At 44.4% G+C, this 15,091-nt stretch overlaps 1 protein-coding gene across 1 annotated transcript in view; it reads right to left on the bottom strand.

The window, feature by feature from the left end:
- LOC135917728 (E3 ubiquitin-protein ligase MIB2-like) overlaps positions 1 to 15,091 on the bottom strand; it is a 74,937-nt gene that overhangs the window by 49,351 nt on the left and 10,495 nt on the right. Inside the window, exon 2 of the mRNA XM_065451303.1 lies at positions 5,448 to 5,498. Within this exon, the coding sequence (XP_065307375.1) occupies positions 5,448 to 5,487 (40 nt within the window). The 5' untranslated portion in view covers positions 5,488 to 5,498. The remainder of the gene's footprint in view (positions 1 to 5,447; positions 5,499 to 15,091) is intronic.

Genomic DNA, 15,091 nt, shown 5'->3' with positions numbered 1-15,091 from the left:
TAACGCCGCAATCAGACCCTGCATGGTCATGCCGCATAACGTTATAAATCTATAAACGTTGATGTCACATGCTTGTACCATGCGGTACATAGAGCAAAGATATCTATAATCCATGATCTACCCCTGATTCGGATGCTCTCGCAGTTCGTAAACGGTCGCTTTGCAGGACAAGTGTAATTCACACTGTAAGGTATGCTGTTATTACTAACCAAAACCATTGTATTCATGGGTGAAAACCACGTCCATCGAACGAAGTAGTCACGCAATGTAATCTACAGCTAACAGTTTGAACGCTTCTCAAAGTATAACAGTATAACCATACTATAACCGTAGCAGAGTGGTGTCCACGCTGTTACGATCATCGCGTATGTTTCGTTGCTCCTAAACCGCAGCTTCGAACTAAAAGAGAATACTGCTACAAGTGCACATTAGTGAATGAATTTTCAGAAATGCACAATTCATCCCCGAGGCTGATTCTATGCTCAAACACGCAAGCACACAACGCGCTGCGTGTTCTGTCCGCCTCAATGCCAGCAGGAAGACCAGCCATGCCGACTTAAACTTCTTTAATACATCTCACAGAACCATTTTCCGCTGAACAGACCGTGCCAGCGCGATAATAATCACCACAAACCAGCGCCGAGCGTATACCTGACATACAAGACTATCGTCATGCTCGCCGTAGCCAGCATGCCGACTGTCATAGACCGTTTTTTCATGGGCGCCACCATGGAACGGATGTTATGAGCGTCCCCTTTGGAATGGGGCGGTGGGTTGCGCCACCAAGCTCTTGCTATTATACTGCCTAATTTCCTAGCTAGGTTAAACAATGAAAAAAGAAAAAAACACACTATGAACTACCACGCCCAAATTTTCTGATCCCCTATTGCCAACTGTGCTTTTGTACGTCTCCGTCTTTTGTCGTTTCCCCACTTTTCTTCCACCAATCCTCCAATCGCCTCTTACTAATGCCTATGACGGACATGTTTGCTTTACCACTGCTCCCGCTGAACCCAAGGGCTTCAAGGAGGCCAGTGGTGCCTAAATCGACCGCTGGGTAGACGTCTTCACATTCTAATAAAACATGCTCCGTCGTTTCCCTAGCTTTACCGCAGCAAGCACATGCTTCTTCTTCCTTCTTATATCTCGCTTTACAGACGTGTGTTCTAAGGCATCCCGATCTCGCTTCGAAAAGTAATAAGCTTCCCTTTGAGTTATCATAAATGGTTTCTTTTCTGATTTCGTTTTTCCCTCTTAAATAGTTACTCATGGCAGGTTTCTTTTCCATTGCCGCCACCCATGAGATTATTTCAGCCTCTCTGACTTTCCGCTCGACCTTCTTTGTTGCTGTGTTGCCCACCATACAGGCCGCATACTTGCTCGTAAGCTTCCTAGTTCTTTTCCTCCACTGTGAATCAATGTTTTTTTTTTCTGTACAGATACCTGAACACCCTCCCAGCCCATTTACTTTCTTCCATATTCCTCAGCCGTTCTTCATACTCAATTTTACTGCGAGCTTCCCTCACTTCAAAACTAGTCCAGCCCATATCACCCTGCACAGCTTCATTTGTAGTCTTCCCGTGAGCGCCCAATGCGAGGCGACCCACTGACCTTTGGTTCCCGTCGAGTCCTGATTGTACCCCTGATTTAAAGCAAACAACTGCATTTCCAAAAGTAAGTCCTGGAACCATCACACCTTTCCAGATACCTCGGAGGAACTCGTACCTATTGTATCCCCATAGCGCTCTGTGCTTCATTGTGGCTGCATTTCTCTTCCCCTTTACTGTTATGGTTTTTTCCTGTGTTTCAATATATCTATTGCCTTCGTTTATCCATATACCAAGGTATTTATATTCTGTTACCCGAGGTATTTCTTGGCCCTTTATCACCACTGTCTGTTCACGGTTTTCATTGAATACCATAACACCTGATTTTCTAACACTAAATTTCAAACCTAAATTGTTGCCTTCCTGTCCAGATATACCATATTGCTACACACTACAGTCCACAGTACCACAGTCTACATATTGCTACAGTCCACATATGAGTATACCATGTGATATAGCATGTATATAGTATGTATAGTAATATGTATATAGTATGATGTAGTACACCATATGAGTATACCACAGTCCACCATATTGCTACGCAATGCCGCCATCTAAGGGCAGTAGCATGCTGACTTGGGCGAGCGCTCCGTCTTGCATGGAAGGTATACGCTCAGCGGCAGTTGCTGGCGTTTGTTTTGGCGGTCGTCCGGTCTATTTAGTATGGCGTGCGTCTTGTACGCGGTAGAAGGTTCTGCGAGACGCGCTGAAGTGGTTTAAGTCGGTATGGCCGGACTTTCTGCTGGCGTTGAGGCGGACGGAGAACGCAGCGCGACGTGTGCGCGCATATTTGAGCCTACAATCAGCCTCGGAGATCAATCGTGTATTTCTGAATGTTCCATTCACAAACATGACCCTATTGCAGCTGTGGTTTAGGAGCAATGAAACATAAGCGACTATCGTAGCAGCGTGAGTTCTGCTACGATAGGAGCTGTGCTGTTATACTTTGACAAATTTTCAAACTGTTAGCTGCAGATTACATTGCGTGACTACTTGGTTCGGTGGATGAGGTTTCCACCCATGAATAAGATAGTTTTGGTTAGTAATAACAGCACACCTTAGAGTCTGAATTGAGCTTGACCAGCAAACCGACTGTTTGCGAACTGCGCGAGCGTCCTAAATAGTGGTAGGTGCTGGATTACAGATATTTTATATGTCTTCTACAGATATCTTCTATATCCTCCTGAGTTCCGGCTATGAGGCATTTGTCCAATATATTGGACATCAAATACTCTGCCACTACCCAGACAGCCGCACGTTTTAGCCCGTAAAACCGTATTGTCCAATATTTTAGTCACCTACTAGCACCAGCTATGAAGTTTTGTTGAAAATGCATTAGTAGTTTCGCCACCAAGGGTGTTTGCAATGGCGGCATTCAGCAGCATGGCTTTCTACGGCGACCGCCGAAAAAGTAAGTTCTATTTCTCATAATTTATCGCTCGTTCTTTTTCTGTGATGAAATTTTGAATTATAAACAGATTTAGCACTTTTGAAGCCATTTTTAATATTAAATTTGCCCTTTGCTACTGCATACCCACTACCCCAAAAATGACTCGGTAGAGTTCCAGTGTCCAATATATTGGAGATCATGCTGTGCTAAAACAGTCGACAATTGTGAAATACTAAAATTCCCTTTTCGTCTCTGTAACGTAAACATCAATTTCTGAAAAGCTCACAAATATCTGTGAACTTTAATACACCTCGGAACTCAGGAGGATATAGAGCATGGTCCAAGTATACGCATCAACGTTTACAGATCTATAAAGATTGTGCGGCGTGACTATGCGAGGTCGTATTGCGGCGTTAGCCCGTTTTCTCCTTTTTCGAGAAAGAGGACGATAGCCAAATTGTTTTTTTCAGTTGTGTTCGTTCCGTTCTCTAGGACGCACTCACACAATATTACGGAAATATTGTCCTCAAAGATAGCCATCGCATCCTTTTTATGCGATCTCTGTCATATATTATGTTTTTACAGGGCAAAAAGGCAATACAGGAGCACATAGCGTATATGTAGGGTGCTTCAGCGAGCACATTAAAAAATCTTTAACAGTTGCCTGTGGCAGATATTAGAATTCTAGTTCATGAGCTGGTCTACTCGAAGCGGCAAACAATACTTGCACGAAAAATTGAGATGCAAAATCTACTAATTAATAAAAATGCACTGATTACGTATTTAGCTTATTATAGTATGGCCCATATTGCAAGTAACAAATTATAGCTAGGCAGTTCGCAAGACGGATCCACTTGTAACGAATTATTAAGATGACGCCAGTTTCCAGATATAAATTCCCGAACTTTACGGAGAAATGTATTGGCGTTCCAGTCAATTTTTCAACAAAACGTCCTTTCATGCACTGAAGCACACAATTAACTGGAACGCCAATGCGTTTCTCCGCAAAGTTCGGGAATTTACATATCGAAACTGGTGTCGTCCTGAGAATTCGCTCCGAGTGGATCCGCCTTGAGAAGTTCACTGCTAGAATTTGTAAACTGCAGTATGGGTCATAAGATAATTCACTACAAAGTTAATTAGTGAGTTCTTGTTAATTAGTCAATTTTGCATTTCAGGTTTTTGTGCAAGTACTGTCCGCCGCTTCGAGTAGACCAGCTCATAAACTAGAATTTAGCTATCTGTCACAGGCAATGTTTAAAAATTTTTTTAAATGTTCGCTGAAGCACCCTGTATGTATCATGCTGTTCACCAACCGCAGTGATCGCTGTGTTCAGCAGCGCCATCGGCCTCATGCAGGAGGCTAGCGTAGACATATAGTGATTTAAAGTCTACTAGACATGAAATGCGTGAGAACGATGCCGGTGTATGACAAGTATTTGATAGCGCCTGGCGCTCACATGTTTTGCAGTTGCCTTGGGTTGGCCGAACACGAGCATGCGCGCTCTTGTGTTTTAGTCCTTACGCCAAGCGATCAGATAGTGAGCAGATTTACCATTTCATGCTGGTAATGCAGAGACGCTGGTTCTCTTCGTTGAATTAAAACCGATACACCCAAAACAGTTCACAACACATACACACACCACGGCTGATAATGTGCGTCACATGTTTGCACTCCCAAGAGATATTTCCGCGTACTGTAGTTACCGATGCACCGAAAGGCTACCCTGACGACCTTATATGAACGGACATTGCGTAAATTTCCCAAAGTACGATCTAAAACATTCCGAAATCGTTCCGCAGCACGCGACAGCAATACTTTTAAGCAGCGCCGCGCCGGATCGCACAAGCCAAAGAGGAGGAAAGGCTCACCGCGCGCCCTATCCTCCTCGCTCGATGAAAAGGTCTATAGAAGGCGCCACTGCGTACGCATATGGCGGCGGCCATGAAAAAACGTTCTCTCTCTCTCTCTCTCTCTCTCTCTCTATATATATATATATATATATATATATATATATATATATATATATATATATATATATATATATATATTTGTGTGTGTGTGTGTGTGTGTGTCAGAAGGAAATTAACAAGAAAAAATGGCAATAGCGGTGGGATTGTTTGTGATCTTGGCGCTCAAAAGATTACTGTGTGTAGGCACACATGCATGCTAAGGTGTCATCAGCATGGAAACGTATTATCAGCATAAACTTGAACAAGAACAACAACAAAGCTAATCAAACGCATGTTGTGCAGTGCAATGTGACATCACTTTATGAACGGTTTATGGACAAGCTACGTGCAGTTCCTGTCATACGTTTCTGAGCATAAATTTAGCTAGTATTGCCAACTGGGTGAAGCCTGAAAATGCAACTCTAAACTCTAGTAGTTTTCTGCTTGTTTGCGTGGAATATGCTGATATTACATGAACTCATTACATGCGCATATACCTTGCACAGGCGCTGCGCTCGTGGACTGACTGCTTCCCATTCTTCAGAAACCTGCACGAAAGAACAAAACAATAATGTAAAATCATCATCTAGGAATTGACACAGGTACTTGTTTATCTTTCTCGGGTGACTGCTATTCACCGGCAAAGAAATGTTAAACGTTATCGCTCAACGCAGGACGCGCCTGCATGTATCAGAAGTTTCTCGACTGTTATCGATGATTCTATCCGTTCTCTATTGTCACCGAACCTTGTGCAATCCAAATAGCTCGATCCAAATAGGTCGCGAAGCTTCGGGCGAAAAACGGTTCAGAACAAATTGTTGCCTACATAAGGAAGCGTCAGCAGTGATTAAAGCGCGACTATATGTGAGGACGGAAAAATACTTTGTGAAAGAAAAAGACGTCCTTTAATTAAAACGAGACATAAATTAATTCCAGAAAAATTGAATGCCTATTGAATTTTAAATGCGCGTGATAAGAACAGAAAAGAGCTCTATTTTACTTTATCATTATCAATAAATGCCGTTGTTCAACACCCACCATAAGTGGGGGCGTTGATGCCGCTCCACTTGCAATGCATCTCTTGAAGTGTGCAGAAGGGCGCGCTCATAAAGTTCACCTGTTACACTACGCACCCCTCACACGTTGTGTTTTGCTTGTATGTATGTTGATCGCACAAAACTTTTTTTTTTGACAAGATGGCACTTTCTGCCATGCAATTCTTCATTGTCATGCTCATGAAAAGAGTGTCTATGAGGCGTTCTTAATAACGAGGATGATCAGTCACACATGTCAGGAGAGGGGCTGCACCCGGGATATGGCGGTTGGTGTGAAACAACGCTGAAAGCGTCTACGGTGTCACTTCCAACAATGACATCGCAACGATAACACCACATAGTTTTTTATGCAATAGTAGTTCACAGGAATCGCTGCTCTACAGTGTCTGATTTGGCAGCACTGCAAATGTACAGGTCGAAAAAATTGACGCATCCCATGCCCTGTGGTAATCGTTTCAGGGATGCTGTCATTGTGTTTGTGAAGAACGCTGTTTCTGGTTAACAAGTAGGGAGCTCACAAACAAGTTGGGCATATTTTCACTGGGAATGGCCTCGCTCGACCTGAACTTGTTGCGCTCGATCATGCACGTGCCATGCATGACGACGAAGGAACGAAGACAATTGCACGATGACACTGGGATCACTGCCACAAAGTGAAGACGATGGAACGAGCCCGACGGCATGAAGACAACTGCATGACTATGATGCCATTAATGAGGGCAATGGCGTCCTGACGACGAGATGACAGCCATGGGTGACAACGCTGGAATGACGACGATGGAACTTTTACATCTAAAGGTCAAATGAAATGCCACGAAGCTGACAACTTCGGGCGAGTATAGGTGTTCGGACGTTGTCCTGATGTATTAATGGAAACAAATGATGATTGTTTTACACAACTTCTCGAGATTTATTACACTGTGCACAAGGTATCCTCACCATGATAACGCACAAAATTATTGAAAATAAACAAATCGCAGTAAGGTTCTCTGAATCAAATGCGTTCGACAATGCCACCTTATGGACTTCTGCTAACAAAAAGATAGCGTAAACCTTTGCCAGACAGCTGCAAACGTGAGTTTTCATAAAAGCCGAGGAGCATACTCTCTGGACTACACCGCGGGAACCCCGAGGCATACCCGGAGTTTCTGCAATACTTTTGCGCGGTGGTTCAAGCGCAATTACCACAGCTGAGAGGGCATTATGGCGACGCCCATAGCCGCATACACTAAGAAAAATTCCGAGGAAAACGGGAGTAACTGAGAAGTTTGTCCTAAAAAGGGCACTTTCACCCTTCAAGGGACTAAATGCATGAATGTGCGCGCCGTGTGAAAATTTCGCAGAGTAAGTGTTTAGTCCCTGGTTGGAAAGACAGCAACGGGAGGACGAACGACAACAGTTATTCCCCATGCGCTCCGCTGTTTTCGTCCGTGTCGTGGAGTGATGCGACAAAAACGGTATGTCTATAAATTGTGAATAGTTCGAATGTCGTGCATTGTCTATTAAACTAAATGCAAAGCAGCACTTTGCCTCTTCATGAGAAAATTGCGTGAAATTTAAAAGCAGAAAGAAACACCCCCTTCGTGCGCACACCAAAAGTGAGCGATACAAATTAAACGCGCAAGCGATTGATAGACTGCTAGATTTTGCTGGTCAATAGTACCTAAGTTCCTTCCATTCTAACGAGATTACGGACCTAACTGAAGTGATGTGTAGCTCAAACGGGACACACTAAGCGACAGAGATTTTGTCCTTCTCTGTCGTCTTGGGTGCCCCGTTTGAGCTCGCTACACGTATACATCGCGTAGTGCCTCAGCTTAAATTCCCCTAAGAATACTAGGGCACATTTCTTCTCGCACTCGCTTATGGTTGCAAGTACACTCCATGCTAGACTCTCCTCGCACAGCATACACAAAATGCCGAGTCGCTTTTACATTTCTGCAGCTGCGTTCCGATGCCTAACCTGTCTCAACATTCTGTCCCGTCAACAGATCTGCCAATATGGAAGTCGCACTTTTTAATGCGTTACCTGATTTAGTTGTTTCTTCCAATTTTTCTTCGCGTCTATGCTTGTGGGGGTTCATACAAGAAGTTTACTTAGCGGTTCGTTTCCTGATAGTTCGGTTTTCCACTGAATACTTGTACTCTGTGTCGAGTTGAGTTGAGTTGAGTTGAGTTGGGGTTAATGGCACATAAGCAGCTTAGGCTATCATGCGCCAAACACTAGGTATGGATTCTTTCAATAAGTTGGGACACCTCAGTGAGTCCTTGTCTGGGCAAGAGCCCGGAAAGTCCCAACAAGTTAACTAAGGACCTCGGCCTTCTTCTCAGGGATGAGAAGGTGGATGAGGTGCTCTGTAATATGTAGTTAATATGTAGTTAAGTTAGGTTTTAAAGTTTTAAGAGAACTCCAGCTTCTTTTAAAAAGCTAAAAACACATGATACTTCAACAAGCCCATCTTCTCCTAAAATCAAAGCTGGGTGAAAAGGGATATGTTCTTTGTAGAATATGGTAAAAGACTTCTTCCTCAGTGGTTTAAGTTTTCTGCATGAAAATAGGATATGGTTAACTGTTAGTTCATCTCCACATAGTTCACAGTGGGGTTTGTCTTGCTTTGTTAGAATGAAGTTGTGGGTTAGGTGTGTGTGTCCTATGCGAAGACGGCACAGAACCACTTCTTTGAAACGTTCCTGGTGTGTACAAGATTTCCATTCGCCTAACACAGGTTTTAGCAGGTGTAATTTGTTGTTTGCTTCATTGTTCCAAGCAGACTGCCATTTTGTCCTTAGTTTATGATGAATTAACTTCATGCAGTCGTTAGGAGGTATCTTTACTTTTGTTATTTCTTTGTGCCGGGCCTGTGCCGCACATGCGTCTGCTTTCTCATTGCCACTAATTCCGACGTGGCTCGGAACCCAGCATAATTTAATGTTCAGTCCTTGTGTGGTGGCTTTTATTAAATTGTGTATAATGTCTCCTAATAATGGTCTGACTGCATTTTTGGGATGAAGAGCTGTGAGTGCACTTAGGGAGTCTGTGTATATGATACTATTTGCGAGGTTCTCCTTTACTATTTTCTCTATTGCTATAGAAATGGCGTAACATTCGGCAGTGAAAATCGATGTGCACTGCGGAAGTCTTACAGTTTCTTCCCAGTTCCCTTGGACGACTGCACTTCCAACATGGTCCTTTGTTTTCGAACCATCTGTGTAAAAATCTGTGAAACTGCTGTATTTTTCCTTCAGTGCTAGGAATTCCTGAATAATCTCTTGTGGCGGAGTTCGTGCTTTACGGAACTGTGTTAAAGTAAGGTCGGAAGCTGTCGGAAAGATGAACCATGAGGGTAGTGGATTTTGTCTGTGGGTAATGCCAGGTAAAGTGTCCAATATGCTAAGATTCCGGCACAACTCTTCAAATCGCAGGAGCAGTGGTCTTGTAGTTTGTGGTTTGTTGTTGAAAAGTACTCGGGAAAGGCATTTTGTTACAAGTGGGTAGCAAATGTGTTTTGGTAGAGATTGTATCTTGAGAATATATGCACAGGTTAGAGCGGCTCTTCTAGTTTCTAGTGGGGGTTCGTTTGTTTCTACGTAAAGGCTGGTTATAGGAGACGTTCGGTATGCACCACATGAAATACGCAAGCCTGAGTTATGTACTGGATCTAATTTTTTAAGGTATGTCGGTCTTGCTGAGCCATACACTATGCAGCCATAATCTAAGGAGGAACGCACTAAGTAACGATAAATGTGTAGAAGACATGTTCTGTCAGAACCTCAATGTTTGTAAGACAGTACTTTGAGTATATTTAGTGACTGGGAAGCTTTCTTTTTCAGGGTGGTTATGTGTGGTAGGAATGTGAGCTTTTTGTCAAAAATTATGCCTAAAAATTTGTGTTCATTCTTTACTGGAAGTACGGTTTCATTTAGGTGTAGGGTGGGGTCAACCTGTAGGCCTCTTTTGAGTGAAAAGAGGACAGCAACTGTTTTTTGGGGTGAAAATTTAAACCCGTTTTTGTCTGCCCAAATCGCGAGTTTGTTCAATGTGAGTTGTATTTGTCTCTCGCATGTTGGTAAGCTGGAGGATGTGCATGCTATTTGAAGGTCATCAACATATACAGAATACATAATGGACCTAGGAATTATTTTTGCTATGGAGTTCATTTTTACTATGAAAAGTGTCGTACTTAAAATACAGCCCTGCGGCACTCCATTCTCCTGGACGAATTTCTTCGACAGAGTTGCACCAAGGCGTACATGAAATGAACGGTCGGAGATGAAATCTTTCAAGCAGTTCAGCATCCTACCACGAATACCAAGTTCTGCTAGTTCGCGAAGAATACCGAACCTCCAGGCGGTATCGTAAGCCTTATCGATATGGAAAAAGACTGCTAAACAGTGTTGCTTGTGTACGAATGCTTCTCTCACTGTATTTTCTAGGCGGACGAGATGATCAGTCGTTGAACACGTTTTTTTAAATCCGCACTGGTGGATGTCAAGGAGTTCACGTGACTGAAGAGTGAACGTCAACCTAACATTCAGGATACTTTCGAATGATTTTGCCAGGCAACATGTGAGGGCTATAGGCCTATAACTACTAGGGGCGGTTGGTGGTTTTGCAGGTTTCAGGAACGGTACAATCACGGCTTTTTTCCAAGCTTCCGGAATTTTACCCGATACCCATATTTTATTGAAGAATTGCAGAAGTGCGTTTACAGCAGCGTCTGAGAGGTGAGCGAGCATTTCATAATGTATCTCATCAGGGCCGGGTGCCGTCTGTTTACCTGCCGACAGTAGTTTTTGGATTTCGTGAAATGTGATTAATGCATTATAGGGTTCATTTGTAGAGCCACTTGTAGGAAGTTTTTGTTTTTCGGTTGTATGTTTGTGCTTCAGGAATGATGGAGTGTAGTGTGAGGAACTTGAAACATGAGAAAAATGTTCCCCTAGTACGTCTGCCTGTTCCTCTATACTTGTTTGTGTGCCAGGAGCTGTTAATAACGGAATTGTGAAAGGGGAGAAGCTGCCATTTAATTTATGGACTTGTTCCCACATATTTTTGGATGTGGTTGAGCTGTTAATAGATGATATGTAGTTCTTCCAGGAAGTTTTCTCAGCGTGTCGACGGATGCGGCGTGCGTTGGCTTTCGCCTTTTTAAAATTTACAAGATTATCATGGGTTGGGTATCTACGAAATATGCCCCACGCTTTGTTTGGTTTCTTTTTTGCTTCCCTACATTCTTGCGTGTACCATATTTTATGATTATGTCGAACCACTCCTGAGGACTGAGAAATAGCTAGCCGCGTGGCATTAATAATACAGGTTGTGAACAATTTGTTTTGGTCGTCGACATTTAAATCTTCCGAGAAAACTTTTTCCAGGCTGGCCTGTTCTTGAAACAGTGCCCAGTTTGCTAAGTGTAGCTTCCAACGACGTGGTTTGCTTGGGATGATTTGTGGTGGGGATTATAAGTTAATTTTTACAGGAAGGTGATATCACTTCCATAGGGGTTGTCAACGACATCCCATTTAAAATCTGTAAAAAGTGATGGAGAGCACAGTGACAGATCTAGGCAACTCATAGCTCCTGTGCTTGGGCAACAGTAAGTTGCCGCACCAGAGTTTAATAGGCATATGTCGTTGGTTAGAATAAAATATTCAAGTGTTTGGCGGCTGGTGTCAGTAGTTTTACTACCCCATAACGTGTTATATGAATTAAAATCACCACATATTAAAAATGGTTCAGGTAGCTGCTCTAAAATTATCTCTAGGTCTCTTACGGTAAAATGTGAATGTGGCGGAATGTACATTGAACAAATGGTGATGGTTTTGTGAGCTAAAACGGTGACAGCAACGGCTTCTATGTGAGTGTTAATGGGAATTTCTCTGGCTGGTATACCAACTGGCAGAACAATGGCTACACCACCTGACAGCCGGTTCGTCTGAGTACGGTCGCGCCGTACAACAGTGAAACCTTTTAAAAAGTTCTTGTGTTTTTCGCCTAGGTTGGTTTCCTGTAAGCACAGGGCCACAGGAGAGAAGTTTATTAAAAGGTCTTTTATGTCACCTAAGTTATGAATGAGACCTCTACAATTCCAATGGATCATGAAAGCCATTATGAAATTGAAAGGCAAAAATTGATATTAACGAGTGAATGGGAGATAAGAAAGATGTTAGGTGACATGGATCTGAAGAAGGTAGATACAAACAGAGCGATAACCCTTAGGTTATCGCCTTCTTATTTTGAGTTGTTATTGGGATTTTACCCCTCTTACCGCGCTCGAGGGAGCGCTTGTCCTTCGGTGTCGAGGACACCGGGGTTTTTCTTTCGACCTCCATCGCTCTCTCTGAGGCGCTGGAGGACCGAGAGTTTGGCGCCGAGACACGTGTCTCGGGCCTTGGAGTTCGCTTGATCTTAGGACCCTGCGGGACTGGTGTCTGCAGGGCCGTTGAAGAGGGCGGAGCAGTACTGACTGCTTCCACCACGGGGGCGGGAGGAGTCACTGCGGCACCACTGCGCGTGGGCTCGGAGGACTCCGGAAGCCTCTGTGACGCTGCCCCCGCCTGCGTCACATCGGCATAACTGCGTCGCGGAAGGTACGACAGTCGTTTTCGGGCTTCAAAGAACGATATTTTTTCTTTGACAGTTAGTGCTATTACTTCTTTTTCTTTTTTCCAGCATGGGCAAGACCGCGAGTAGGCTGATGGTCTCCTTTGCAGTTAGTACAATGTGGGGAAGAAGTGCAGTTTTCAGATTGATGATCAGTTGAGCTGCATTTAGCACAGGTTGTTTGGCCTAGGCATGCATGTGAAGCATGTCCGAACCTTTGACACTTGAAACGCCGTCTTGGGTTCGGGATATATGGTCTGACGTTTACTTTCACGTACCCTGCATCCAGAGAGGTAGGCATTACGCTTGTACCAAATGTAAGTATGACATGTTTGGTGGGGATTTCTTGGTCGTTTCTACGGATTACTATTCTTTACACCTTTGTCACATTTTGTTCCTGGAAACCTTCCAGCAGTTCCTCGTCACTTAAGCCAATAAAGTCTTCTTCAGATATTACTCCCCTACTTGTATTGAGTGTTCTGTGGGCTGAAACAGTCACTGTCGCCTCGCCAATACTGGTAAGTTCAGACAGCTTATCTGCTTGGTCTTTACTATTTAATTCTAGGAGGAGGTCCCCGCTAGACATTTTGGAGGGTTTGTATGTCTGTCCGATTTATCTTTCAGGCATTTGGCGACCAGGAATGGAGAAAGCTTTCTAATAGGTGTGTTACTTTCACTGTGGACTACATAGTATTTGGGGAAAGATGGAGCGTTGCTTCGAAAGGAGAATTGAAATCGTACTTCGGTGCGGCATCTCTTGAGACGCCGATCATGGACAACAGAGATTTGAGCTGCCATAGGAAAGTGTGTGTGTTCGGCAACAGCGCCGACAGCCCACCACGGAGCCCAACGAGGGGACGCGGCAGGGCTTGTGTCCAGGCCTGCACGACGCCAGCCGTACGCCGTCACTATAACCAAATATGGTGTACCCAAGGTAGGATATCCACACAAGGTTAACCCTTGCCGCCGTGGAGAAAGGAAGTAACTGGAAGAGAGAAGAAGACAGGAAAGGTAAAAAAGTGAGAGATAAAGACGAAGGTTTGAGAAGAGAGAGATAGGAAGAGGCGACTACCGATTTCCCCTGGTTGGGTCAGTCCGGGGGTGCCGTCTACGTGAAGCAGAGGCCAAAGAGGTGTGTTGCCTCCGCCGGGGGGCCTTAAAGGTCCGATCACCCAGCATCGGCTCAACCTCCAGGATCCCCCTTTCCCCGGACACGGCTAAGCCGCGCACGACTACACGCGGGAGGGTCCAACCCTCGTGTGCTCGGGTCCGTGGTGTCGCAACACACCAAACGCCTGCTCACGCAGACGCCCCTGCGGGGGTACTCTGTGTCGAGTAAAACGTTATACGAAGATTTACTGTCCATGCTATTTCCACCTCCATTTTACCGATCACTATAGATTAAATGGCCGGGCCATGATGTACTAAAGCGGGTTCGCAAAATGTATTTATCCCCTTGCTGCAAAACATTCTACAGTGAAAGCTCGTTAATTCGAACTTCAATAATTCGAATTTATGGATAATTCGAACTGTACGATTTGGTCCGGCCAAGCTCCACAGAAGTCTATGTATAAAAAAGTCCGTTAATTCGAACGCGAGAAGGTTCCCTCACGGATAATTCGAACTACGCTCGCCTGGCACACGGCCAGAGAAACGCGCTTACTGCCTACACACAAGGCTGTATTGCCTCCGAAACGGAGAGAATGGCGAGAGAAGGCAAAATCGGAAAAAAATCTAACCGACGCGGGGTCAGCCAGAAGGCAGCGGCGGCTGCCGCCTCTCCGTTCTACGTAACCTCCGAGACTTCTTGCCCGTTTCGAATCTCGGAGGCTTTGCAAATCTTGTACAGCTGCTAATGTTGTGTGGAGATGGCACGGCAAGCGCCAAAACACAGCTAATCAAGTACGTCGCAGCTGCGCTTGCAATCAAGAACCAACGAATCAGGGCCTTCGCCACCTTCACATGTTCAGCGTCTTTGCCTCGGCAGTCTTCATCGGTTGTGCACCTCTGTTTTCAGCTTAGGAGGTATCGGCCGTCGTGATTCATTGTGATGGTGTTAGGCCTCGACTAACGTTCGTTTCGGTGGACATCGGTGGTGTGGCACAGTCGGAACCAGAGTTTCGACTCGAAGGTGGCGTGTGCCCGCGGCACACGACATCACTTTCTGACACGCCAAGTTTCTGACATGCCCTACTGCTTCCAAATCGCAGAGTACTGCTGCTATGCTTCACTTTCGTTAGTTCGAACTTTCGTTAATTCGAACTGAAGCGGCTTCCCCTTGCGGTTCAAATTAACGAGCTTTTACTGTATTATAAACTTCATAGTGAAGCCATACCGGTAAAAACATGGCTACAGGAAAAGGGTTTCTTTGTCTATTCTGTTAATTGTCGCCTTTGTGATGTGCCAAAGACAATTGACCATTGTTTTATTAGCTGCACTGACGCCATCCTATTTTGATATGTCCTCCAACGGACTTTAAACA

The sequence above is a fragment of the Dermacentor albipictus genome, chromosome 2 (assembly GCF_038994185.2).
Source record: "Dermacentor albipictus isolate Rhodes 1998 colony chromosome 2, USDA_Dalb.pri_finalv2, whole genome shotgun sequence".
NCBI lineage: Eukaryota > Metazoa > Arthropoda > Arachnida > Ixodida > Ixodidae > Dermacentor > Dermacentor albipictus.
Note: the sequence above shows the minus strand (reverse complement) of the source record. Positions and strands in the feature narration are given on the sequence as shown.